This window comes from Ochotona princeps, chromosome 2, assembly GCF_030435755.1.
Source record: "Ochotona princeps isolate mOchPri1 chromosome 2, mOchPri1.hap1, whole genome shotgun sequence".
NCBI classification, from domain to species: Eukaryota; Metazoa; Chordata; class Mammalia; order Lagomorpha; family Ochotonidae; genus Ochotona; species Ochotona princeps.
In genome coordinates, this window is record NC_080833.1 from 29,421,126 (window position 1) to 29,449,109 (window position 27,984).

The following is a 27,984-nucleotide window of genomic DNA, read 5'->3' on the forward strand; positions in this document are numbered from 1 at the left end:
TTATTTTACCAAAGTCACTCATAATTACCTAAAAGAAGTGGATTGACTGGAGCCTTCGGGAAGTTGGAGGATGGCACTGGTTCACCCCTGGGTTCTGGTTATGACTCCTATAAACAAGAGTGGCACATCTACAGTGGCTTTCCTAGCTCCCAGATGCTCCCTCTCCCTTCTATGCTGAAAATTTTCCCTTGTCTCTTGGGTGCCGTGTGGAAAAACAAAAACCAAAACACCATACATTACAGACAGGTGTTTAACATTACCTCCAAGTGAAATAACTGCTGTTGTTAAAATCAAATGGTTCAAAACGTAAATGGAGTCTCTCCCCACAGAGGTAGCGGCCCCTCCCTGTTCCCATAATATGGATAACTGAACTCTTAATGCCAAGTAGCAGAATCAATTATTTTCCCTACTTTGGATAGGCTAGAATCCCAAACTTAATATAGTGCCACCTCCAGCATGACTTTGAGGTCAGACCCCAGGGTCCATCCATGGCGGCTGCACCTCACCTGGAGCAGGTTCACACTAACAGGAGTCACCACCCCACTCCTGCCCTTCCCTCTGCTGCCTTGCCTGGCCTGCCAATGTCCCAAATCTATCCTTGCTTTCAGACTTAGCTAGCATTTCAATCTCTCTCTGGATTGGGCATTCCTCCTTAACTCCTTCAGCATGCAATTCTAGAATCATTAGAGATTTCTAAAGCCTCAAAGTGGACACCCTTCTAACTGCTGGGCTTCTCAGTTCCTTGATCTCCTTTTCCTGATTAGTGCTGGTTGGAACAGGCAGGAACAGGAACTGGATTTGTGGCTAAAAACACCTAGACTAATTGGGCTCATCAGTCCGTATCCATAATCCTGCTAAATGAGCACATGGGGGTGGGGGGAGAGTATGTAAGGAGAGGTGAAGGCGCAATAAACGGAGACTTCACAGAGACTTCTACCATCACTGGTCTCCTGGCGGTGCTTCATCCCCAGACCCTCTCCCTGTCCATGTTACAGGCTCTGCTGGCTGGAGCACTTAATCAATCATAAGGATTTAAAATTTAACCTTAAATCTTAGAACTGGGAACTGGCACCACAGTATAGAAGCTTAAGGCTCTACCCGCAGTGCTGGCATCCCATGTGGATGGAAGACCCTGGAAGATGCTTCTGGCTCATTGCTTTAGGCTAGCCCAGCTTGGGCTATTACAGCCATTTGGGGAGTGTACCAATAGATGCAAGAGCTCTGTGTCTCCTTCTCTCTAAGTAACTCTGCCTTTTAAATAAAAATAAAATCTTTTTTTAAAAAAATTTAAAAACTGAGGAAGCAGACAGATTGCATCCATGTTTTCTAAGCTTGCCCTTTGCCGACAAATCACCTACAAGTTTCAACTATGAAAGCAGAAGTCTAGCACGTGTGTCCTAAGGGAAGCAGAGGGAGAGCAGAGCTGCACTCCGGCAGGAAGCAGAAAGCGAAAGCACACACATCACCTAGGCGCCTCTAAGTGCCACCTGTCAGGGTCTGTGAAAACTCCCTGGCTCACCCCTGTCTGAGCAGGGCTCTAAGGGGACACCCCAACAGTGTCTGGGAAGACTTTCAGAAGGCTGAACTGCTCAAGGCCAAAGTGTGGGGTGTTTGGGAAACACACTTACTTATGAGAATGATGATCAGTAGTCTGATAATTCCAAAGGCAGGGATCATTTCTCGAAAATTCTTGTGAAGAGAGAAATAATAGCGACATGAACCATTTATTGGCAAATGAAAGCCAAAACCCACTCCTTTGTCAGAGTGTCAGATATTTGCAAAACAAAGCATGGGTCCCACAATATAATGTGTAACTGCATGACATAAACCAGACTCAATTTGATTAGCTAGGAACAGCCCAACTCATATAAAATGAACACTTTCCATGTCCATAAGTGGATGAATAAATGCGGTCAGACTAAGTCTATTTCTTCATCCTCTTTTCCAGTAGACATTGGCAAACAAAGATAAAATTAAGAAGGAACTTAGAAAAAATATTTTTTAAATGTGGATCCAAGTTTGATCTTAGCTCTGAAAAATCTTAGTCTGCCTTCAGTGGCCCCACACATCACTGCAAAACTGTTCAGACATTTCTACTTGTATTGAATTATTTTTTTTTCAAGTTAGCAGATTTGTTTTCAAAAAGTAAAGGTGCTGGACCTAGCACAGTGGCCTAGCGGCTAAAGTCCTTGCCTTGAACGCACTGGGATCCCATATGGGCGCCGGTTCTAATCCTGGCAGCTCCACTTCCCATCCCGCTCTCTGCTTGTGGCCTAGGAAAGCAGTTGAAGACGGCTCAAAGCCTTGGGCCCCAGGACTCGTGTGGGAGATTTGGAAGAAGTTCCTGGCTCCTGGCTTCAGATCAGCTCAGCTCCAGTCGTTGCAGCTCACTTGGGGAGTGAATCGTCAGATGGAAGATTTTTCTCTCTGTCTCTCCTCCTTTCTGTATATCTGACTTTGCAATAAAAATAAAATAAATCTTTAAAAAAAAGTGAAGGTGCTGAAATAGGTGTGTTTACTATAAATTATTTTCTAGCAGGACAATCATAACCTACACTAGGAAGTAATTTGCATCACAATTCATTAACACACACAAAGCCAACAGTACTTACAAGCCACTATTTTTTTCCTTTGATTCAATTTTGGGGCCACAGCAACTTTTATTTTTTTAATATTGTTTATACAGTTGAGAGAGTCACACACCCAATGCTCATGTGGGGCTCTGATTACCTGGGGAGGGTCGAAGTATGGAGGAAGGTGGGTAGGACAAATGTTTCAGTTCTTTTTTACTCTCCTGAACTGCTGGGAATGGAGAGGAGGGGACTTCTCCTTACTCTCAAACTACACCTGGGGCTGGGCGACAGTCATCTGATTGTGCCTTAAAGATCCTGATGAGGAGCACAGTCCCTTAAACTAAATTTGTAATCACTCACAGTTGCAATTCCAAGTTTAAAAACCAATCTCCAAGCGACTTCCGGATTATAATCACTTGGTATTTTTTTTTCTCCTACAGTATTTGTCAAATATAGTTAAAGGGCTAAAGGGCTAAGAAGCAGCCAGGATCTCAGCCTGTCACATCCTACTCAAGGCAGTGTAAATACCAGCTTCAGAGGGCAAGTTGGCAGATACAGAGCACAATAGATAACGTTCCTTATGACATTCTTTGTACACAGGCCAAGTGCAAATCACATTTTCTCCCTGGGAACAATTCCCTATCTAGGTCAGGGTGTGGCGCCATAGAGAATCCACTTCCATTTTCCTAGTCATTACCACCAGGATTTTGAGTCCCAAGAGAAAAAGGCCTGAATGGGCATACAGTTATCAAACGAACAAACACCATATGGAGGACCTTGACTTTCTTATTTTCCAAATTTAATAGCTTATTGAGTGCTCATGAATTTAGAGGTCAGGAAAAAAAATGAGCCATTGAATAGTGAACACTGTCAGTCAGAAGTATCTGACAAAGATGAATACTTGGTGAACTCGTAATGCAAACTGCCTGAACCAGCCACTCTAAAAAAGAAACCAGAGCCCACAGACTCGATTCCTGAAGTTCTTACCACCAGAACATTCATGAAATAGCCTCCCATGAGAGCGTAGACACCTCCCGAAGCCCCCACAAGAGATTTGAGTGGGTCAAAGATGGAGCTGGCCAAGGATCCTACGGAAACAAAACACAACAGGTCAGACATGATGGTAAGCATCACAGACAATAAGGCCACTTTGATATTCACAAGAACAAATTCACTCTATCCCCTTGAGAGTCAGCTGTTTGCTCCCTGACTTGAGATGCGCCGCCTAGGAAGGAAGGCTGCTCTCAAGAGCAGTTGGAGGATTCACAGGCCAAGACGTGGCTGCCCCATGTGCTTGGGCTGGAGAATTGCAAAGCGATGATGCGGCGGTGAGCCAGGAAGCAGAGGTGCAGAAGCAAACCTCAGCTCCCTGCTGTGTGGTCCCTGCTTCTCGAGCCATCACAGGCGTCTTGAAGTTCCACCCAGGACCTAACCCAGTCCACCCCTCTCAAAGCTCCAACTTCTCACAGCATCATGGGTACGTTCTATCCTTACTCCATCAGTCATGAACCCATTCATGATTAGTGTAAAACTTTGAGGTGTAAGTCTCTGTGTGAATTTGAGGTAAACCAAATCCTGTACAAAACCTAGTAAGACAAGTCCAACTCTGTAGGTTAACTACCCAGCACGGTAGTGTGATAGGGACAGGAACAGAGACTGTGGAACCAGAAGTACCAGCTGAGAAAGTGATTTTACCTCTGTGTGCCTCACTTTCCCTACCTGCAAAATGGGGCTATCCATAGAACTGACTTCATAGGCTGTCTGTGGAACCCTGATATATTACTACCTAACACACATTGTACGCTCTTTAGCTGTCACTTCAAAATATCCAACACAGTCAGTCAAAACTATCAAAATATCTGAGACATGCCAACATTTTATTATCCAGCTGTCATCTTTCTCATGGAACTAGTATGTGCCCTAAGGATGCTGCTGTATATAACATGCAATCTTATCCCCCAAGCAAGACTAAACCTGCTCATTAACCCAACCCAAAATTTCCTGCACCCAAACAAGGCCTGACAAAGTGTTTACATGTTCTCAGATGTTCTCTCTGCTCTGTTCAGTGCTATTGCTTGGTCTCTGTTGTTCAAGGCCCCGGTTTATTCCTTCCGACACAATATAACACTACTGAGGGCAACAAAGACAAAGTTTCAACCACAGGAATCTTAAAAACAGATGAGCCAACTATTCTTACAAACATACAGACTGTAGCAACCACAGGTATCCAAATGGAGTGGATGTGCTGAGAGCTCCGAGGAAGGAATGGCTTTTCCCACACAGGGAGGTGGGGACTCCGTTACCCCGAGGAGGAGGGGATGTGGGTGGGTATCATGGGGGCAGACAGTATAGCAGGGAAACCCCGCCTGGGACAGCCATACCCGCTGGTGGGGTGCCAGCCCCACTGCTAATTCCAACTGGCAATGCTTCACGCACTAGGGTTCCTGTCATTCTTACAGGAATCCCAGTTGGAGCTCTGTGATCCCGACTTTGGCCTGGCCCAACCCTGACTGTTGTGGCCATTGGGGAGTAAACTAACACATGGAAGAGCTCTCTGTGTCTCTCCTTCTCTGTCTGCAACTGTCTTTCAAATAAAACAGGAAGGAAGAAATATCTTTTAAAAAAGGTGGAAATACTACTTGTTGCTCACACTGTACCAGTGAGACCGAATTTCTACACTAGACCATTTCATAATCCACGAGGTACTGGATACAGAGCAAAGGAGTGTCTGCACCCGTGATGCGACTAGCTGGTGCTAAGCATGACTTGAAAAAGTTTCACTTGGGAAATCTTACTAAAAAGGGCCAAAGTGCCTCCAAGTAACTAAGTTCCAGAACAAACCTAAAGAATTGTTACATGGATACAAAAATATACAAAAAAATTATCCAACAAGGTAAGATAAACCTATCAAAACCTATCAAGCATCCAGAAAATGGCATATGCTCAAGAGAAAAATCAGTCAATAGGGAAAACCTGCCCAAAAGTGAGATGTAGCAGACCAAAGCATTACAACTCTATATAGTGTCCAAAAATTGAGCACAGACATTTGATATAAAATGGACTCAAATTAAATTTCTAGAGATGAAAACAACGCTGACAATGAAAACAATAACCAGTGGGTTTAATGGTAGATTGGATATTGCAGAAGAAAAGATTAAGGCATGTGACACAGTAAGAGAAACTATTCAAAAGAAAATAAACCAGAAAATATATGTATAGTAAAGATTTATATTTTTTATTGGAAAGGCAGATTTACAGAGAGAAGGAAAGACAGAAAGATCTTCGATCTCTCACTTCACTCCCCAAATAGCCACAATTGCCAGAGCTGAACCAATTCTAAGCCAGGAGCTTCCTCTGGGTCTCCCATGAGGGTGCAGGATCCCAAAGCTTGGGACATCCTCTGCTGCTTTCCCAGATCATAAGGAGAGAACTGGATGGGAAGTGGAGCAACGGGACACAAACTGGTATCCATATGGGATGCTGGTGCTTGGAGCTGGAAGATTGGCCCGTTGAGCCATCATGCCAGGCCCAAATCTTTCTTGCCTTAACCAACTGTCTCTGAGACTTCTTTCAACCTACAGCTTAACTCCAATACTCTCAAGGTTGAATGTGATCCCTAGCAAAATTACTGAAACTGAAGGCAAGGGACAGGCATTTGGCCTAGCACTTAAGACACCCCCTTGGGGTGCCTGGGTTCATATCCTGATTCTGCTCCAATGCCAATTTCCTCCTGAAGAGCATGATGGGAGATAGCAGGCGATGACTGAAGTTGCTAGGTTCCTCTCACTCCCTGGGAGACCTGGATAGGGTCCTGGTGTCCACCTGATTCAGCCCCAGTCATTGTGGGCAGAGACTAAATGAACAGATGAGAAAAATCTTTGTCTCTGACCTCCTACCTTCCAAATAAATAAATTTTCAAAAAAATTACAAAGTTTTTTTTTCAGATAAAAGCTTGATTCATAACCTACAGACCTAAGCTCTATGTATCATTTACATCCAAAATATAAAACGTAGAGATACATCTAACCAATCAGTTGGCCAGACCTAAACACTAACAACTATAAAACGCAGTGTGAGGGATTTGGGAAGATATGTAAAAATGATAGTATTTATCTCCTTCATAGATTGGAAGGTTCAGTATTGTTAAAATGTCAGTTTCCCAAAATTTATCTAAAAGTTCAACGCAATACAAATACAAATCCCAGTACATCAATTTTTGTAGAAACTGCGAATATTATTCATGAGGACATGTGAAGAACCTAGAATAACCAAAAAATGCTAAAAAAAAGAAAAGCAATAACGACATGCTGGCACTACCTGCCTTCCAGACTCACTAGAAAACTTAGGTAATTAAGAAAGGTAGTTTGGCATCAGTGTTAAAATACATAAATACTTCAGTAGAAACAGAGTACAAAGTCCAGAAACAAACTCACAGGTCTACAATGGACATTGATTTCAACAAAGATGCAAAGGAATTCATTGGGAAAAGGACAGTCCTTTCAGCAGTAGTGACGCTGGAACAGATACATACCAAAACAATGACACTTCAATCCATACCTTGTGCCAGCTCTAAAAATGAGTTATAGATCTTACTATAACATCTAAAATCATAAGACTTGCAGAAGAAATGTAGGTGAGGGCCTAGCACAGTGGCCTAGCTGCTAAAGCCCTCGCCTTGAACGCCTGGGATCCCATATGGGTGCCGGTTCTAATCCCGGCAGCTCCACTTCCCATCCAGCTCCCTGCTTGTGGCCTGGGAAAGCAGTCGAGGACGGCCCAATGCATTGGGACACTGCACCCATGTGGGAGACCCAGAAGGGGTTCCAGGTTCCCAGCTTTGGATCGGCGCAGCACCAGCCATTGCGCTCACTTGGGGAATGAATCATCGGACGGAAGATCTTCCTCTCTGTCTCTCCTCTCTGTGTATCTGACTTTGTAATAAAAATAAATAAATCTTTTAAAAAAAAATGTAGGTGAGGTTTTTGTGTGTTAAACCAAATCTCTTTGATATGACATGAACAAGTACAATTCTTAAAAATGATAAATTAAATTTCATCAAAACTTAAAATTTCTGTTTTTCAAGAAAATGAAATGTTTTTAAAACCCAGAAAGAGAACCCAGCACTGTGGCCTAGCAGCTAAAGTCAACGCTTTGAACGCACAGGGATCTCGTATGGACACCACTTCTAATCCCGGAAGCCTCACTTCCCATCAAGTTCCCTGCCTGTGACCTGGGAAAGCAGTCGAGGACAGCCCAAAGCCTTGGGACTCTGCACCCGTGTAGGAGACCCGGAAGAGGTTCCTGTCTCCTGGCTTCAGATTGGCTCAGCTCCAGTCGTTGCAGTTACTTGGAGGAGTGAATCATCAGATGGAAGATCTTCCTCTCTGTATATCTGACTTTGCAATAAAAATAAATACATAAATCTTTTAAAAAACAGAGTTCCAGGCCCTTGACTTCTGCTTGACCCCGCCCCAGTCACTGTGACTGGAGAGTGAATCAATGGGTGGAAGATTTCTCACTCTATTACTCTGCCTTTCAAATAAATTTTTTAAAAGAGAATAAAAAAGTAAGCCACATTCTAGGAGAACATATTTGCAAGTTAGGTATTCCACAAAGAATTTACAACATATAATGTATAGTACTACATACAATAATGAATACGCTCCGATTTTTTAAATGGGCAAATGATTCAAACAAGACCTTTACCAAAGATACACCTTCATTAATCCCTTGGAAATGCAAATTCAGATTCACTGAAATCTCATTACTTCCTTAATAGATCGGTTGAAATTAGAAAGACTGTTTCGAGTACGTGTGAGGATGTAGAAGAAAGGAACATTTAGTGAGAAGGAAAAATGGGTTCCACTTTGCTATTATTTGGCCTAACGATCCTACCCCTGGGTGTGTCCCCAAGAAAAATGAAGGCTTAGAGCCACAGGTCACAGCAGTGTTATTCCGAACAGCTGACACATAGAAACTATCTAAATAGCCATCAGCAGGCTAATGTTAAATCCACACAATGAAACACCACAAAAAGGAAGGAGCCAAGAATAATCCATACGACCACAGAGATGAACGCTGAAAATACTATGCCAAGTTTTTCAAAGCTGCTCACAGACCACCACTTCCATGAAATGTTCAAAATGGGCACATATACAGACACGCAGGAGTGCTTGGCCCAGAGCTGGAATGAGAACGTGGGCAGGGGTGAGGAATGACTGCTAGTGGGTGCCGGATTTCTGCTTAGAGGATAAGACTGCACTGCGGTGGGGTTGGCACGGGTAGGCTAATCCTTCACCCTGTTATAGGGGCATTCCCTATGGGTGCCAGTTCATGTCCTGGCTACTCCGCTTTTGAGACAGTTTTCTGGTTATGGCCTGGGAAAGCAGAAGAGGAAGCCCACTTGGGAGACTCAGAGGAAGCTCCTAGCTCCCAATTTTGGGCCAGCTCAGCTCTGTCTGTGATGACCATCTGCGGAGTGAATGAAAACTGTTTCTCCTCTCCTTGCAAAAGTCTTATCTTTCAAATAAAAATAAATCTTTTTTTAAAAGAATGCTCTTTGGTTTTGTGATGAGTAGTGTCTAAGTGTGTGAATTAACTAAAAACACATTGGGCTGTGTATACTAAGTGGGCAACTCACATGGCATATGAAGTATATCTCAGTCAAGCCACTAAAATGGTTTTTTGGCTTGGAGACTGTGTTTGGCTTAGCAGTTAAGACACCCATAATTCAGAGGACCTAGGTTTGAAATCCAGTTCTGGCTCCTGACTCCAGCTTCCTGCACGTGGGAACCCTGGCGGACTAGTGATGATGACAGCTCAACTAGTTGAGCCACCCATGGGGGCAGACCTAGATGTGCTCGCTCTGGGCTTCAGCCCCTCCCCAGTTCCAGTCAACGTGGACACTTGGCAAATGAACCAAATAATAAGAGCATACTCTCTCAGCCAAGGCTAGGGTGGACTGACCAAATAACTGCACGCACTGGGAAATGTATTGGCTGGTGCATGGAGCTGGCAGAGCCTAACTACCTGGCATACATGAGAACAAGGTCTGAAGACCTCCCAGGTGAGGTTTCTTAAGGGGTTCAACTACACCGCTGCGCTCAACTGCCGACCTCAGGGAGAATCATATGTGGTCCAGTCTTGGAGCTCATGCGGCAGGATTGGGCCACCTCCATTGCTGAGCCCAGGCAAAATTGGAGAGCACACCCAGATGCACATGAAAGACAAGACAGCCAATTCCTCTGATTGAATACCTCATCAAAAGATGCAAAGGACAGTTTGAAAAGCACTGCAGGGCAGGCTCTACAACAGGCACCTAGATCCACGGAGGCAGGCAAGGATAGCCAGCACACCTTACAGAAAAAATTGCACCTCTGTTCTAACAAAGCTGATGATCTCTCACAACCATCCAGACCCCTCCAGGGACACCTCTGAAACATTCTTCCCCACACGGGAAGCCACTATCTCCTCCTGGAGTGCTGCTACAGCATGACAGCAAGGAGCCACACACTTTCTCCCCTCCCCAGCTCTCGTCTGTATGTGAGGAGGGTGACCCTAGATCCCACTGATAAGGACAGACTGGAAGGACAAAGTGATCTGTGCCCAGCAGCTCTTGTCAGCATTGGCAGAGGGTGTGAGCAGATAGTTCATGCTCCCCTTGGCTCTCCGCTTCAGCTTTCTGGAACTGGGTCATGGCTGACAGCACAAGTGGAAACGAAACTGTGGGACCCACAGGCATGTAGGCGCTGCAGCTGAACAGGTCCTGGCTATTGCGAAGGACTTTGGGAGGTCGGGTTGTGGGGGGAGCAGAGAAAAACAAGTGTGTGCAGGGAGAGAAGGTGGAAAAACAGGATCTGCAAATCAGGCAAAAGGAAGGCAGCTGGGTGCCAGCCTTGCTGATTGCATCTCTTTAACAGGACTAAACTGCCCCTTGCTCTGGCTGGGCACTGTCAGTGCCACTCTTGGGTCCCCTGCTGGGCCCCTGAAGTCTAGGGGACTGACAAACTTGTAATCAGAGAAGCTTCAAACACAGTGATAGACCAAATTGTGATTCCTTAAAAGATTCCTTGAAGGGGCCCGGCACAGTGGCCTAGCGGCTAAAGTCCTCACCTTGAAAGCCCCAGGATCCCATATGGGCGCCGGTTCTAATCCCGGAAGCTCCACTTCCCATCCAGCTCCCTGCTTGTGGCCTGGGAAAGCAGTTGAGGACGGCCCAAAGCTTTGGGATCCTGCACTTGTGTGGGAGACCTGGAAGAGGTTCCAGGTTCCCGGCTTCGGATCGGTGCGCACCAGCCCGTTGCGGCTCACTTGGGGAGTGAATCATCGGACGGAAGATCTTCCTCTCTGTCTCTCCTCCTCTGTGTATATCTGGCTGTAATAAAATAAATAAATCTTTAAAAAAAAAAAGTCAGTAAGGGAGCAATCTACCAGATGGAAGATCGCTCCATTTAAAAAAAAAAAAAAAAAAAGATTCCTTGAAATCCTAACGCCCAGTCCCGCTTGTGGAAATGACTTGCAACCAGGGTGGTTGTGGGTGTAGTCAATTAAGATGAGGTCACGGACTCGGCGGCGTGGCCTAGTGGCTAAGGTCCTCGCCTTGATCCCATATGGCCGCTGGTTCTAATCCCGGCAGCTCCACTTCCTCTCAGTATATCTGACTTTGTAATAAAAATAAAATAAATCTTAAAAAAAAAAAAAAAAGATGAGGTCACACTGGGTTAGGCCAGGGCTATACACAAGGACAGGTGCGCCTCTGAGCAGACAAACCTCAGGGGAAGCAGGATCGGGGAAATGAAGCCACCAGCCAAGGAACACAATGGAGAGACAGCCCTGGTTGTGGGGGACTCAGCGGCTGGGCAGCACTGCCCGCCCTGCCGCCACCAAGGATCAGGTCCCTGCTGGCATCATGATTTCAGATGTTTTGCGTCCAGAAATGTGAGACTCACATTTCTTTTTTCTCTTTCTTTTTGTTTTTTTTTTTTTTTAGATTTATTTATTTTTATTGGAAAGGGAAATTTACTGAGAGACAGGAAAACATCTTTCATCAGCTGGTTCACTCCCCAAGTGGCCACAATGGCCAGAGCTAAGCTGATCCAAAGCCAGGAACCAGGAGCTTCCTCCTGGTCCCCCACACAGGTACAGGGCCCCAAGACTTTGGGTCATCCTCTAGTGTTTTCCCAGTCCACAAGCAGGGAACTGGATGGGAAGCGGAGCAGCTGAGATACAAACCTGTGCCTATATAGGATCCCGGTGCTTGAAGAGGGAGGAGTAGCCAACTGAGCCATCATACCAGGCCCGAGGCCATATATTTCCATTAGTTAAGCCACCCCTATGGCCACTCCAGCAAACTGTCACCACCCCCACAGCAATGGGAGTCATTGATTTACTTATAAATCACATATACACCAGGGGGCTTTGAAAGGTTTATGGAAAGGAGCGGGCATTTACCAAGTGGCTGAGACCCTGGTTAAGATATCTAAGTCCAGTCTCCTGACTTTGGCCTGGCATTAAGGAGTGAACTGGCAGATGGTAGACTTCTCCGTGTCTCTCTTGCCTTGCAAATAAATAAAAATATGCAAGGCTTCAGAAGCTAAACCTTAAAAATATATATTTCCAAAAAATAAATGGAGAAGAGTTCTAGTATGTTCTTCCAACACTCCCTTGGATGGCACACCCAGGTTTGGAGATCACCACCCCGGGCTCCTAGTCCCGCTTCATGATCCCCTTTAGTTGTTCTCCACACTCTTAAAATTTGCGAATTTGCTCAAGTTGCCTCCCCAGTTCAGCAGTCCAACACATAAGGGCTTCTGTGATCTGGTTTTGAGTCTTAGGTTTAAGACGTGCAGGTTCCAGGGTCCTCTGTATGTGAGAGAGACCCAAGAACAGGTGCAATGGCTTGCTTTCAGGTGCTGACGCCACCTCTAATACCTGATTGCTAAATAAACTCTCGCTGACACTCGGCGTGCTCCCAGACACCTTTGGAGTCCAACAAATTCCCACTTTCAATAAGGCAGGCATTCCTTCTGACTCCACCCCCACAGCCTGCAGGACCTGGCCACATCACCCTGAGGAACCGACCTGCAAGCACACCGGCCAGGTATACCAGCCCCACACGGAGGCCTTTGTGGACCATTTCCAGGGGAATGCCCAGGACGAGCTGCATGAAGAGGTTGCCCACGATGTGCTGAACGCTGCGGAGACAAACACAGTCACAGATGCTCAGATGCCACCAGCCTCTTACCCCCTGGGACCCTGAGGGCCTTGCCATCAACCATATCTCACGTGAACTTTCCAAATGTCAGAGACACGGGCCCTTGGGAAGTAAATGCACATTTAGCATGGGTTGCTTTTTAACAATTATAACACCAGAGACCAGTGAAGGCGGCTGAAGGAGTATGAAGGTGAAGCTGGGGATTTGCATGACAATATCTGCATCGCATTGTGAGAGGAGTTAGACTGGGTGGTAGGCAGTTAGGGTTTTCTGGGTCCCCAAGTCATTTTTCTTCTCAAATATAAAGGGGTATTTTCCCCACCATGTCTTGGATTCACCAGAACATGTCTCTCCCAAGACAAATGCATATTTTATCAGGAGTGCTTCCCCCAGGAGACAAGGGTGACATTAACACATCTATTCCCCACCTGAAGCCTCCGCCCAATTCTGTCTCCAGCCATTGCCAAGGGGGTGGGCTTCAGACTGCCCTCTTTATCATTAGAAAGGGACCAAGGAAGTTGGCCAGTGACACCTTTCTGGCCTTTTGTCCCAAGGCCAGGTACCATGGAAACCAGGAATTTCCTTTGTTTATGGAGAAACATCTTTGAGGGGAACCTTTAAAAGATGCTTTCCCCACCATTGATATGGGTTTTTTTCTCTTAGCTTTTCCTCCTGCCACCATGGCAGGGAACGAGGGTTTTTCTCTTTTAACTTTTCCTCCTGCCACTATGGCAGGGGACTAGGGTCTTTTTGCTTTTCCTCCTGCCACTATGGCAGGGGGTAAGGGTCTTTTCTATCTCAGAACCCCCTCCGGTCACTAGGGCGGGAGTCTCCTTTCTCAGCTTTTCTAATAAACCTTACTTTAAAACTAAACTGTGTCCGCATGAAAATTCTTTCCTGCGAGACAAGAATTTGAGGTTGCTGCAGTATTCGGGGTTCAAAAACCCTACAACAGTATTAGCATAGGCATCTGGTTTTGTTTGCAGGGTGCAGTTTTTGAGAAAAGCCTTACACAGGGATTAAGATTAAAAAAAAAAAAAGCTTATTAATGTATTTGAACATCAGATTTACAGCGAGAGGGAAAGAGAGATCTTCCCACGGTTCACTCCCTGTATGGCCAGCGCGGGGTCAGGCCAAAGCCAGGAGTTTCGTGTGGAACTTTTGCAGCTTTCCCAGGCCATTAGCAGGGAACTGGATCAGAAGTGGAGCATCTAGGACTTGAGCCAACACTCATATGGGATGTTAGCCTGGCAATGCTGGCTTTACCCACACACTACAATATTCCAGGGTTTAAATTTCAATAGATTTTTTTTTAACAGCCTGTCCCTTACAACTTCAAAATATTTAATAAAACAGAAATGGCCAGAAAGATCTCACTCCCAGTTCTACATCAAACAAGCTTACTTAAGGGCAAGGGAGTGGAGGGCAGTTCTGTGGTATAGTAGGCAAAGCTTCTGCCTCTGGCCTCAACAATCCCGTATGGGCACTGGCTCTTCTACTTCCAATCCTACTTGCCAATGGTCTGGGTAAGCAGCTGAGGATGGTTCAAGCACTTGAGGCCCTGTACACACATGGGAGACCCAGAAGAAACTCCCAGCTCCTGGCTTTAAATAGGTCAGCCCCAGTCATGTGGCCACTTAGGGAAGGAAAAATGGATGGAGTCTCTCTGTCCAACTTTCTCTCTGTAATTCTGGCTTTCAAATTTAAAAAAAAAATTCTTTCTCTTTAAAAAAAGGCTTAAGAATATGAGCTAAGGGTGGTATCTCATATGCTACGGTTTGTGACATATCATATTTGAATCTGAGTGTTTTTAATTGCACTTTTTATGTAGAAAAAAATGTGGGTCTGCGGAGGAATGTTTGGCCAAGTAGTTGCAATGCTGATTAAGAAGGTATTGATTTTCGGGCCTGATTGTAGACCAGTGGCTGAAGTACTTTGTTGTGGGCTGAGGAGCTGATTTACATTGCTTTAGCTGAGCACTCAGGAATCAGGCCTACGGCAGTAGCACCTGGCCTTTGCAGACTCATTGACGTCCTATTGTCCTGTTAATGGACTTGGGGGGAAGAGGAGATAATATGTAACAGAGAGGCTTAGGAGCAGAGGGCTCCCAGCACTTCTACCACCACCGTGGTCTCCATGTGTCGGTGCTTTTCGCTTGGACATTCGCCGTGCCTACTATGCCGGCTCAGCGGAAGAATTCTAATCTGTCCAGGCATTTTTGCTATTGTGAGACTGGCTTTTTACACAATGTGAACTTGGAGGTTAATGTCAATGATAATGTCTTACAAAAGGGCCTTCTATTATTCCTACTGTTTTGGCTGTCCCCATTGACTTTATGCTAATCAAGGGATATGTATTTAGGGTTTCATTCTTTCCTTAATCTTTAGGTTCTCCTTTGTGATACAAGATTAGGTTGTAGGATAAGAATTGTAGCAGGAATTTCTATTGTTTTTGGATAAAGCAGATGGCATGGTTGTTCTTAGAAACACCCACTTGACCATGACGTGGAAAGTCTGAGCCAAAGTTTAACTGATTCTGTATAAATAAAGCGGAAGGCTTTATTGCCGTGTCCACTATCATCAAGGAATTCTGGTGGTCCGTCTCTTTCTTTCTTTGCGCCGACTCCACGCACACTTCGCGAGTTCTGAACCTCGGCTGGAGCTGGACTCCGGCAGTATTTGTCTTGCATGCGCTGGGATCCCATACAGCCACAGGTTCATATCCTGGCTGCTCTGCTTCCCTTCCAGCTCCCTGCTTGTGGCCTGGGAAAGCAGTCAAGGACGGCCCAAAGCCTTGGGACCCTGCACCCAGTGGGAGACTCAGAAGAAGTTCCTGACTCCTGGCTTTGGATCAGCTCAGCTCTGGCCATTGCAGCCACTTGCAGAGTGAACCAGCAGCCCAAAGATCTTTCTCCGTCTCTCCTTCTCTCTGCAAATCTGCCTTTACAATAAGAATTAATAAATAAATATTTTTTGAAATAGCTTCACATTAAAAAGAAGAAGGTATGATGGCTTAAACCATGGCTTGCCACACCATCATCCCATGTGAGCACTGGTTCAGGTCCTGGCTGCTTGTGTTCAACCCCCTTGCTAACACAGCAACAGAAGATGGCCCAAATGCCTGGGCTGCTGCAACAACATAAGAGCCCTGGAAAAAGCTCCTGGCTCCCAGCTTCAGATCAGCCCAGCCCTAGCTGCTGCAGCCATTTGGCGAGTAGAGCAGTGGATAGAAGATCTCTCTCTCTCTCTGCCCAAATTCTCTCTGTAATGCTGCCTTTCAAATAAAAATAAATAAATAAATCTTTTAAAAGAAAAGAAAAAGCTACATCCCATATTAGAGTACATGGCTCAAGTTCTGGCTATTGTTTCCAATATGGCTTCCTGCTCATGTGCACCCTGGGAAGGCAGTGATAACGGCTCAAGTAGTTGGGTCCTGCGAACCACATGGGAGATCCAGACCAAGCTCTAGACTCCTGGCTTCATGTTGGCTCAGCGCTGGATATTACAGGGCGTTTGATGGATGAACAAGTAGACGAAAGATCTCTTTCTCATTCTCTCTCTCTTTCTCTCTCTTCCCTCCCACCCCATCTTTAAATAAAATCAAAATAAATAATAAGTCCAAAAATATAATTTAAAATGACATTTGAATCATCTTGCTGGACAAACGCAACAAACACCTCGAGAGAGAGTCTCTGAATCTTGAAAAACTCCCATCATGTTTTCATTTTCTTTAAAGGAGATTTCAGATTAGCCTAAAAGTTAAGCCACAAAGCCAAAATTGGATCTTCCCTAGCGCAGCAGCTTCCGTATTTGCTTCAGGATTTGCAGTTTTGCAGGATCATTCACTTAACAAATAACAGCTGACCAAAAAAGAGGCTCTGCAGGCAGTTTCACGGCCATGTGCATGCCCAGCCACCACTGTCACTGCCAAGCCATGTGCAAAGCCACAGGATAGGTAACATGTCCTTCCACACAGAATAGAGTAGCCAGCACAGCTACACAAGTTTGTTCCCAGACCTCAGACATAAAGGGAATTAGAGATGGCTGTCCTGCGGGACCCAGCATAGTAGCCTAGCGACTGAGGTCCTTGCCTAGAACGCCCCGGGATCCCATATGGGCTCCAGTTCTAATCCTGGCAGCTCCACTTCCCACCCAGCTCCCTGCTTGTAACCTGGGAAAGCAGTCAAGGATGGCCCAAAACCTTGGGATCCTGCACCCGAGTGGGAGACCTGGAGAAAGTTCCAGGCTCCTGGCTTCGGATCGGCGCAGCACCGGCCATTGCAGTTACTTGGAAAATCTTCCTCTCTGTCTCTTCTCCTCTCTGTATATCTGACTCTGCAATAAAAACATAAATAAATCTTTAAAAGAAAGAAACAAAGAAACAAGGAATGGCTGCTCCTGAATTTGAAGAAAGCCATCCTGTTCTCTGAGGACTCCTTGCAGAAGAGGTAAGTCATATTAAAAAAAAAAAAAAACCCTCACAGACTCTCCCCTCATCCTCCTTGTTGCTCAAGGGCAGGACCAGAAGTGGCATGAAGATCCATTGCTATCCTGTGCCTGAAACAGAAACACTAAGTTCTTTTTTTGTAAAATTTATTTATTAATTACATTGTATTATGTGACAGTTTTATAGGTACTGGGATTCCCCCCCCACCTCTTCCCTAACCCTCCCCCCATGGTGGATTCCTCCACCTTATTGCATAACCACAGTTCAAGTTCAGTTGAGATTCCTTCCTTGCAAGCATATACCAAGCACAGAGTCCAGCATCTTATTGTCCAGATAAGTTCAATGGCTTCTTAGGGAGATCTTCTCTGGTCTGAAGGTAGAGCCAGCAGAATATCATCCCGATCAATTAAAAGCTCCAACATAATATCAGCAACAATTTATAACGTTATGGAATTAATTGACATAGTATTGAGTAACCAATATGTTAAAAATAAATGCAAGTTTGAAACACTAAGTTCTTTTTAAGATTTATTCATTTATGCAAAGACAGAATGATAGAGAGAGGGAAAGAAAGAGATTCCATCCAAGTGGCTGATACAGCCAGGGCTGGGCACAGGAACTCCGATCTGCTTTTCCATGTGTGTGAGCTGAGTCCAAGCCCTTACGTCATCTTCAACATGCTTCCCAGGTGCATTAGCTGGATTAGAAGTGAAGCAGCTGGGATTTGAAACAGTGCTGCAATATGAGATGTTGGCATCACAGGTCAAAGTTCAACCTGCTGAGCCACAATGCTTGCCCCAGAAATACTAGGTTTTTTTAATTCACATTTGATTTATCCTTCAAGCACTAACTTGAATCTGTGTCATCCATGAAGCCAATCTTACTCTGATCTTCCTCTCTATGGCCAGTCCAACACCGAGTTCTCGTAGCCTTTGCTTGCTTCCTCCAACGAAGATGCAAGAGCCCACGTTGACACCTCCAGCCTACCCATGACCTCAGACAGCCATGTCACATAGTTCTGGCCAACGAGATGACAAATAAGAGCACCAGCAGGGGATTTTTAAAGAGATTCCTCCTGACGAAAGGCATGATGGAACACTAGCTGGGACTATCCCTTCCCCTTCTTTTGCCTTTGAGTGCAGTGGTAATAGCAGCCCACTTGGGACCACAAGAGGAAGGCCAGGGCAACAGAGATGTCGGGATAAGACCAAGAGCCTTGGCATCATTACTGGTGAACCAAGCACCTGCGTCTGTTCTCAGATGGAACAAAATCAGCTTTTATCTCTGGTTGTGCTTTGGTTACACTATTGTCGCTAGTTACTTGCATTATGAAGCATTTCTACTCTATTCCACCCCATAAATGAAACATCCTACACAGCCCAGTGAATTTTTTTTAAGTGACTTACTTATGTGTTAGGAAAAGCATTGGTATTGTGTTATCTAATCACAACAACCTTACGAGGGTTATATGAGGGAAGTACTACCACCCCAGTCTATAGGCATGGAGCCTAAGGTATCCAGAGGTTAAGTAGCTAGTGCATACTGTTACACTATACTGCCTTGAACTACTATTTGACATAATTTTATAGTCCTTGAATGCAGGAACCAGGTTTGTCAAAAAATACACTTGTCACATGGAAAATGGGTATCTACAGAAACCAGTGCCTGCAGAAGCAATTGCTGGTGTCATCTCTGGCTCACCACGCCTCTGCTTGAGTCCTGCACCCCATTGTTACTGAGTCTGCAGTCAGAAGAGTCATCTTCAAATCTTGGGCTGGGTACATGGCATGGCCAAGGTTGGCCTCACCTGCCACCACAGGATCCCAGCAGAGAGGTGGGCCCAGCACCAAGTGGCTCTATAGCTGCAGTGGGCAGGATGGAGTATCATGCTGAATGGGACCATTAAAAGCCATCAGCATGTTGAGGGATGCTAATCAAGGCTTAGACACCGAATGCTGTAGTGCTTGATTATCTCAGATGGACGACAGCATTACACACGTATCACACCGTTCAGGAATTAATTTCTCGTAGCACGTAGTTGTGACAGAGGGAGACCGTGGTTCAGCTCCAGAGTTACTAACGTAGAGGGATCATGCACAACACCCAACAGGCAGTGGGTCATGCTTTTGGTTAGGTAATGGCTTGGTCTCCAGTCGTGAAAACCGCTATTCCCACACTGACATCAGACAGTTGAAATGAAGTATAAAGTCCTCTAGCCTTAGAGTTAGCAGTAGTGAGTTGAGATCCTATCCCTGCAGCTTAACTGTGCTACTTGGAGCAAGTAACCTCCTCGTCTGAGCCTCAGCCATAAAACAGTGGAAGCAACGCCCATCTTCTAGTCCAACAGGGCACTGGACATGTGTCCTACCAACAGTAAAGCACCAAGGGGTGGGCGTTAGGTACAGTGGTTAAGATGCAGCCTACGACGCCTGACTCCTGTATCCTGGCCTTGCTCCTGACTCTAATTTGCCACTAATGTTCACCCTGAAAGGCAAGCAGGTGATGGCTCTACCTGGACTCAGCCAACCACATGGAAAAAGCAGATGGAATTCCAGTTTCTTGGCTTGGACCAAGCACAGCCCCAGCTCTTGTGAACACTTGAGGAGTGAACCAATGAATGAGCGATCTCACCGTCTGTTTCTTAAATAAACACATATGAGGGGTCACAATCACTTACCATCACCTCCGACACCAGGCACTACACACCAGTCCTTACCCAGCATGCACCAGCATGTATGAGATGAACCTCCAGGCTTCCTGCCTCTTGTTGGGGCTATAGATGAAGGGACTCTCCAGGATGCCCGTGTCCAGGGTGATCCACTGTTTCTGAGGCTTCCACACAGCATAGTAAATAAACACAGCCAGCTGACCAGGAGGGGAAGACATGAGTATTAGACACAATATTTCCAGAGAGTGGCCCCCTTCAAGCCCAAGTATGGTAGAAATGTTGCCAAAGATGTGCTCCCAAGTGGGCCATCCCATGGCATGGCTCAGGAGACAATAGGAATTCAATGCCTCCACCACCCTTCACTCTAGGCAGACCCGACTGATTGCATGGGTGAGGGCCAGAGCCAGCCCAGGGTGGGAGGACTGCCCGCTTCTGCTCTCAGACACCCTAATTGCCAGCACTTTTTTCTCTGCCACCCTTCCCCCCATTTAAATTTCCACTGCCCTCTTCTTCCCATCCCCATTACTTGAGCCTCCGCTTTGCGCTTAAGATGAAGTTGGTACAGGTTTCCAAAGACTGAACAGGGGAAAGGGGAACTTTCTAAATTTATACTGGAGAAACCTGGCAAGCACTGCCTTAAGTGGTAAAAGTCAATGTCATGCTGATGTCCCACGAATGTCTTCTAGTCCCCAATGCGGCCTGGTGAGAAGGACACTTCCCCTTTTATGGGACTCTTTCCCTAAACCCATAATTCTAGTGTACTCATGGACAAAACATCAGACAAACCCAGACTGGATGACAGTCTATAGGATGCCTGCCAGTTTTCCTCAAACACAAACAGAAACTATTACAGATCCCCAAGCATTCATGACAGCTAAACGCAGTATAAGAGCCAGGGCTGGAGGGCATCAGCGGAACGAAAGGAGGACATTCAGGGAAAAGTGGTAAAATACTACAAAGTCTAGAGTTCAGTTACAGCAGTAGACCAAGGCCAGTTCCTCCGTTTTGATCAAACGTACTACAGAAAATCCAAGATAGTCACAGTGGGAGAAATGGGAGAGGGGTACATAAGAACCCGCTATGTGATCTCTGCAACTTTTATATACAACCGAACTTGCTCCAAAATAAAAATCTATCTTCGACATTTTTTTCAATTGATATTTCTATGAGAAACAGATGTCTTAGCACCTGCTCCAAAACCCTTTCACGGACAAAGTGTCTTCTGAATGGTCCTCATTGTCTAAGCACTTGTGCTTTGTGCCATGTGACCTTATCCATTCTCTTCCAAGCCCTCCTCCCCTGCTCCCCACAGATGACTGTAGCACTGAGGGCCCCGGCTGATCCGGGGGAGGAGCGGAAAGGATGCCAAAGATGCTAGGGACTTCCCAGCTGGCAGGCCATCTCACCAGAAAACTGCAGGCTGCCGACCCTAACGCCCTCAACCCAAACTGCTGCCAAGAATGCTTCCACACAAGCCTTCATTACGGAGCCCTTAGAGGCGTGGTCCCAGCCACGGTTAATTTACATGTCAATGAGACATGGGTACTAGGTGAGTCACATGTTTTTTCAAGCTAGGTATTTCTGCAAGGATATTTTTAAGATGAGATTAGCAAATCAGTTGACTTAGTAAAACAGACTGGGTGGACCTCATCCAATTAATCGAAGACCTCTTAATGCGAAAAGTCTTTCCTTCGTTAGGAAGAGAGGATTCTGGCAGCAGGTGCCTTCAGACTTGAACTGTAAATCTTCCTGGGTCTCCAGCCTGCTTCAGCTCTGTAAACTTCAACTTTGCAAACCTCCACAATTATTGAAGCCAATTCCCTAGAATAAATCTCAGTCCCTCACTCTGTCTATATGCATGTATATATATATATGAGTGCACACACATACATTATTGATTATCTTCCTGAACCAGATTCTGATAAAGAAGCTGAGGCATAACTGGGAACTCAGAGGATGACAAGATGAACTTCTTATTGCTCCTAAAGTCCCTCCCCACAAGCAGCCACTTCCCGCCAAAACCTTTATGAGACATTGCAAACTGAAGAGAAGTTAAGTGCTATGAGGCTCCTGAGGAGCCTGGTCCTGGCCCAGTCATCCAGATGTAACCATGGGCAAGTTACCCCACCTCGCTTTTCTGGAAAACAAGAGGGTAAACAAGACCAGAGTCTGAAAGCACACACATTGCTCAAAATGCCATCGTTAGAGAGTCACAGTTTTTTCCTATGGAAACTCAAAGGCCACTTCTAACTTTCCTAAACATACAGCCCAGATTGCCCTTGCCAATCAGTCTCAGTTGGTTCATGAGGAAAGGCAAATTTGCAGCCAGCCCCAAGATTATCTGATTTCTAAAGGTCCCACCAGATAAAAATGAAGGCAGCCAGGAAAATTATAGTCACTGGTAGGCACATGGATCTTAATCCCTGCTTGGCAGTGACCAGAAGCATAGCGAAGATAGAACGGGTGGGTAGAGGCTCCATATGGGCTGTCCAGTCCCTACTGAGCTCTTTCCCCTCTCATTCCCAGTAACCCCCAGCTTCTTTGCAGTCCCTCAGTGGGGCCAGGGACCCCCACCCCTGCACCAGCACATTTACCTCAGCCAGGCTGATGGAGATGATGAACAAAGGTGGTGGGAGGCAATTGGCTCTCTCCAAGTAGTTTCTCCGGACCTTTTCCGGAAGCATCCACTTCGAGACGATCCTGTGCACCTTCCTAGCCTTGCGGGGGGCTGTATCCGCTCCATCCTCTCTCATTCTCTCCTCTTCCTGCTCTTCTTTCCCCACTCTGTCCATATTCAGATTGACACTCTCCAGCTCCAAGTCATGAGCCACAGCCATTGTCCACCTGAAAGGCACACAAAGGGCAAGGAGATCAGGCAACCTGACCGTCTTCACTCAGGCCAATTCTCTCTGTTGGGCTCTCTGGCACCACTGATGGCTTCCAAGGTTAAAACAGCCTAAACTTCCTAACTGGCCCAGAAGAGCTTACTATTGTAAAAAGCATGAGCCATGGATCCAGATGACCAGGATAGAACATGACTCCATGTACCATGTATAAGGAACCTTAGGAAAGTCACACTGTCTAGCTTTCAAATAGCATTGTCTGGGACCAGCATTGTGACACAGTGCATTAAGTAGTTGCTTGTAACACTGACATCCCAAATGAAGGCCAGTTTGAGTCCCAGCTGCTTTGCTTCCAATCTGGCTTCCTGCCAAGCACCTGGGAAATCAGTGGAACACAGTTCCAAGCGCGTGGAATCGGGCCACCCACGTGGGAGACATAGAAAGGTTCCTGGCTTTTGCTTGACTCAGTACTGGCTATAGTGGCCATTTGGGGAGTGAACCAGTGCATAAAAGATCTGTCTTTCTCTGGCCCTCCTTCTTATTCAGTAACTCTCTGCCCTTAAATAAATAAATAAGTCTTTTATTTAAAAATGGAAAAAATATATATACACCTTCTAAAATAATACTAAAATACTAACTAATAATACTAAAATACTAAACTACACATAAAACTCTGTTTTAACCTTTTATTTCTGTATTTGAATTTTAATAAATATGTATTATTTATAACAAAACTTTAAAGATTTAAAATAAAATAAAATGTACAACTCAGGATTAGACATTTGAGCTACTGGTTAAGAGACTAGTTAAGACAACGGCTTCCCATAACAGAGATAATGGTAATACATAAGTAATAGAGTTCCTGCCATCTAAGTGAATGATCTAGGCAGAGTCCCCAGCTCTGGTTCTGGCTCAGCCCCGGCTGTTGCAGGCACTTGGAGAACAAACCAGCAGATGAGCGCTTACCCTCAAAATTGTTCCCTCTCTCTTTTACTCTCTCTCTTTCTCTGTCTCTCTCTGCCCTTTCCGTGTGTGTGTGTGTGTGTCTCAGAAAAAAGTTGTTTGTAAATAAACAATCCAGTGGTTTGGAGTGTATCCACAATGTTTTAACCACCACTGCTATTTACTTCCAAAACTTTTTTTTCCAAAACCTTTTTTATCACTCCAAAAACACCACACCCATTGAGCAGTCTCATCCATTGCCTAACCCCGCCCCTGGCTACCACTAGTCTACCTTCCGTCTCTGTGGATTTGCCAACTGTGAATATCCCATGCAAACAGAATCCTAAAATGTCATATGTGATCTCTTATGTCTGACTTCCTACAAGCAGCATAATATTTTCAAGGTTTACCCTGTTGTAGCTGAGTCAGCATTTCTTCCCTTTTTATGGCTGGATAAAATTACATTTGTGGCGACCAGAAACCAGAGCCCATGTGGGACACCAGGCACCACAGGTGGTGGCTTAAGTCACTGAGCCCCAGTGCTGGCCCCAAAAGTGTTTGATTAAACATCTGTTTCCAATTCTTTGTGGGGAGAGACATAGGAGTGTAATTGCTGGGCCATACGTTGATTATACATTTTACTTACTAGGAAGCCCTCAGACTCAATTTTAAAGTGGAACAAATGGTGGCACTCACACCATAACATTCCTGGGAAGATTTGAGACAATGCATGCAAACCGATTGAAGCATATCTGGCAGGTAGTAAACATTCCATAATTACGGGCCCGGCGGCGTGGCCTAGCGGCTAAAGTCCTCGCCTTGAACGCCCCGGGATCCCATATGGGCGCCGGTTCTAATCCCGGCAGCTCCACTTCCCATCCAGCTCCCTGCTTGTGGCCTGGGAAAGCAGTTGAGGACGGCCCAATGCATTGGGACACTGCACCCGCGTGGGAGACCCGGAAGAGGTTCCAGGTTCCCGGCTTCGGATCGGCGCGCATCGGCCCGTTGCGGCTCACTTGGGGAGTGAATCATCGGACGGAAGATCTTCCTCTCTGTCTCTCCTCTGTATATATCTGGCTGTAATAAAATGAATAAAACTTTAAAAAAAAAAAAAAAAATTCCATAATTACTAGTTACTATTATGAATGGGTAGCAGGTGTGTGGAAGGATGGATACACAGGTGAGATGGAGTTAAACCTGCAGCCTATTTTCATGCACAAGATACTGAGAGTCATATCAAATTCAATTTAATTTTAAATTCATCTCAATAGGCAAGTTCTATGTGACAATAGGTTCCATTCAAGAAATTGAGGGAAGAAGAGAATTCTACTTTTGATTTTCTTCTCTACGATCACTGTTCTCAAAACAAAAGCCTCTTTCCTCTGCAGTATCTTTCATCCTCCCACTTACTACCGCTCAGGGTCAGACACGTGATCCACAGACAGAAGCATTTTAATTTCCCTTGATTACTGATGATTATTTCCAGCTTTTTTCCACGTCTCATAATTAACAGAACAACAGTGTGGACTTAAGATCATCAGATTGTCACCATCAATACTAAAACACTTAAAAATCAGCTCTATCAGGGATGATTTACACCCTATGAACAAGCCCTATTGTAAATTTAAATACCATCCAGGATCATTTTACAAGACAATAAATTTCCACATTCCTAACCATCCACAGTATATGTATAAAAGGAGCTAGAAAAATGAGGGTTTTCCTTTTCTTTCCAGATTTCAAAATTTCCAGAAACTTTACCACTGCAACAAGTCCAGTTTAGGTATGTCTGGGAGCCACAGCTCCCACCCAGAATAGAGTCATAGTCAAGACTCATTCGGCACATGTGTCCTTGTCTTTGGCAGATGCTCTGAAGGCGCTGGGCCTGTGGCCACAGCTGCTTTGGGCACCAGCAACAGGCGAGCATTGGTAGTGACTGGTAGTGTTTTCTCTCTCCTCAGTCCACCTCCATCACGCCCAGCACCCATACCCGTCTGCCTGGTTCCCTGAGGACAAGGGTCACTGACAACACCTGGCACTGTGGCGTTCAGAAGCGTTCTTTCCACTCTGACATTCCCCATCCCTCCCACTCCTGAGCTGCCAAGTGCAGCTAACCACCTTGGCAATCTCTCCGATCTATCTAGCAACAGTAAGAAATGCTGTTGGCATTCCACACTTACTGAGCCTGTGAGATGGGTGCAGTGGAAAAGGAGGTGAAAACTGATGTGAGCTTTTGGAAGGCCATGGGGGAACAGCTATACAATAGAAAAAGGAGGAGCCTCCTGCTTCTTGAACTCCACATTTCAAATGTATTTGAGCAAGCACGCATGCTGTATTTCAAAGATGCTTCGTGCAGAACTGTTCAGAGCCATGAAAAATGATAAACAATCTAGAAAGAAACACTTCAGTGGAGTGGCTGTCTTTTCTGCTCATTCTGATTCTTAGGTTCTGCCACCTGCTCACCAGCACGTCCGCTCTTGGGATCAAGGATTCCTTCACTAGGGCCTCACGAAGCAAGTCTAATCTGAAATCATTAATTTTGTTAAGGTGTGGTCTGTGAAGTTATTCAACAGACTCTCTAGGTCAAAGGTGAGATAGAGTCTTAGAAACACTCTAAGAGTATCAGAACTTTTGGAGACTCAGCTAAACAGAGCAGCCATCTCAAAACAAAACAAGGGCACTGATTCTCACACACTAGAGTCTCCCAGAGATGTGAAAGTGTTCACAGTCCTCCAGTGATTTCCTGGATCCCCCTAGGTCATGGGTCACCAATAGAGTGGATTTTGACTGCACTATACGGGCTGCTTTCTTACACGGTAAGCAAAGATCACATGGGTTTCTTGAACTTTCTTGAGTGTTACCTTGATGTTACACCACACCTCCCACTTCTTATCTGCAGTGAGCTGCTGAAAAGCCAAACACATGGGAATCAAAACTGGGTGGCACTGCAATGAACGTTCTTATCCTGCTGGTAGGCAAGAGATGGGACAAACTGTTAGACTACCTCTAACTTCTGATTAATAGCAGAGATGGGGTCCGGGATTGTTGTGTAAGAGTTAAGCTGCTAGCTATGACACTGGCACTCCATGCGTGCACGGGTTCGAGTCCTGACTGTTCACTTCTGACCCAGCTCTTGGAAGATGCACCTGGGAAGGCGACAGAACATGGCCCGTGTCTTTGGACCCCTGCACCACGTGGGAGAGCTGGAAGAAACTCCTTCCTGGTTCCAGCCTTGCGCAGTCCTGGCTGATGTTACTTGAACAAACAACAGAGAGCTCTCTTTCTCTACATAACTCTGCCGTCCAAATAAATAAATAACTGGAGATATTCCTCACATGTGGTAAGTACCAAAACCCTTCCCCTCATGACTAGAAAGTATTTTTTGAGTATTTTAACAGAAAGCTTTTTTACTGAGGGCCAGCATTTGTGGCACAACGGGTTTGGCTATTGCCTGCAACACCAGCGTCCCATATGAGCCCCAGCTCCAGTCCCATCTGCTCCATTTCTGATCCAGCTCCTCCCTAATACATTGGGGAAGCAGCAAATAATGGCCCAAGGCCTTTGGCCACAACCCCCCACACAGGCGCTGGTAATGGAGCTACAGGCTCCTGGCTTCAGCCTGGCTGGCTTGGTGATTGAGAACTTTGGGGAGTGAATTTGAGCAGGAGCTCTGTAACTCTGCCTGTCAAATAAGTAGAAAAAACAATTTTAAAAAATATTTGTTTGTTTATTTTACTGGAAAGGCAGTTACGGAGAGAAGGAGAGACGGAGAGGAAGATCTTCCATCTGCTGGTTCACTCCCCAAGTGGCTGCAATGGCCAAAGTTGTTCCGATCCGAAGCCAGGAGCCTCTTCCAGGTCTCCCACACAAGTGCAGGGTCCCAAGGCTTTGGGCCGTCCTCTACTGCTTTCCCAGGCCACAAGCAGGGAGCTGGATGGGAAGTGGAGCAGCCAGAACATGAACTGGTGCCCATATGAAATCCCAGCACATGCAAGGCGAGGATTTAGTCACTAGACCACTGGGCCGGCACCCCCCCCCCCACACACACACACACAAATCTTAAAAAGAAAGCCTTTCTTAGGGCCCAGCGGCGTGGCCTAGCGGCTAAAGTCCTCGCCTTGAAAGCCCCGGGATCCCATATGGGCGCCGGTTCTAATCCCGGCAGCTCCACTTCCCATCCAGCTCCCTGCTTCTGGCCTGGGAAAGCAGTCGAGAACAGCCCAATGTATTGGGACCCTGCACTTGTGTGGGAGACCTGGAAGAGGTTCCTGGTTCCCGGCTTCGGATTGGCGCAGCACC

The 27,984-nt window shown here is 45.7% G+C and overlaps 1 protein-coding gene across 1 annotated transcript in view; it reads right to left on the reverse strand.

The window, feature by feature from the left end:
• The window catches only part of RHBDL2 (rhomboid like 2), an 89,828-nt gene that overhangs the window by 4,627 nt on the left and 57,217 nt on the right, over nt 1–27,984 (reverse strand). Inside the window, exons 2-6 of the mRNA XM_058679219.1 lie at nt 22,495–22,744; nt 19,949–20,097; nt 12,654–12,766; nt 3,561–3,661; nt 1,629–1,689 (exon numbers count right to left, since the gene is read on the reverse strand). Coding sequence (XP_058535202.1) covers nt 1,629–1,689; nt 3,561–3,661; nt 12,654–12,766; nt 19,949–20,097; nt 22,495–22,744 — 674 coding nt within the window. The remainder of the gene's footprint in view (nt 1–1,628; nt 1,690–3,560; nt 3,662–12,653; nt 12,767–19,948; nt 20,098–22,494; nt 22,745–27,984) is intronic.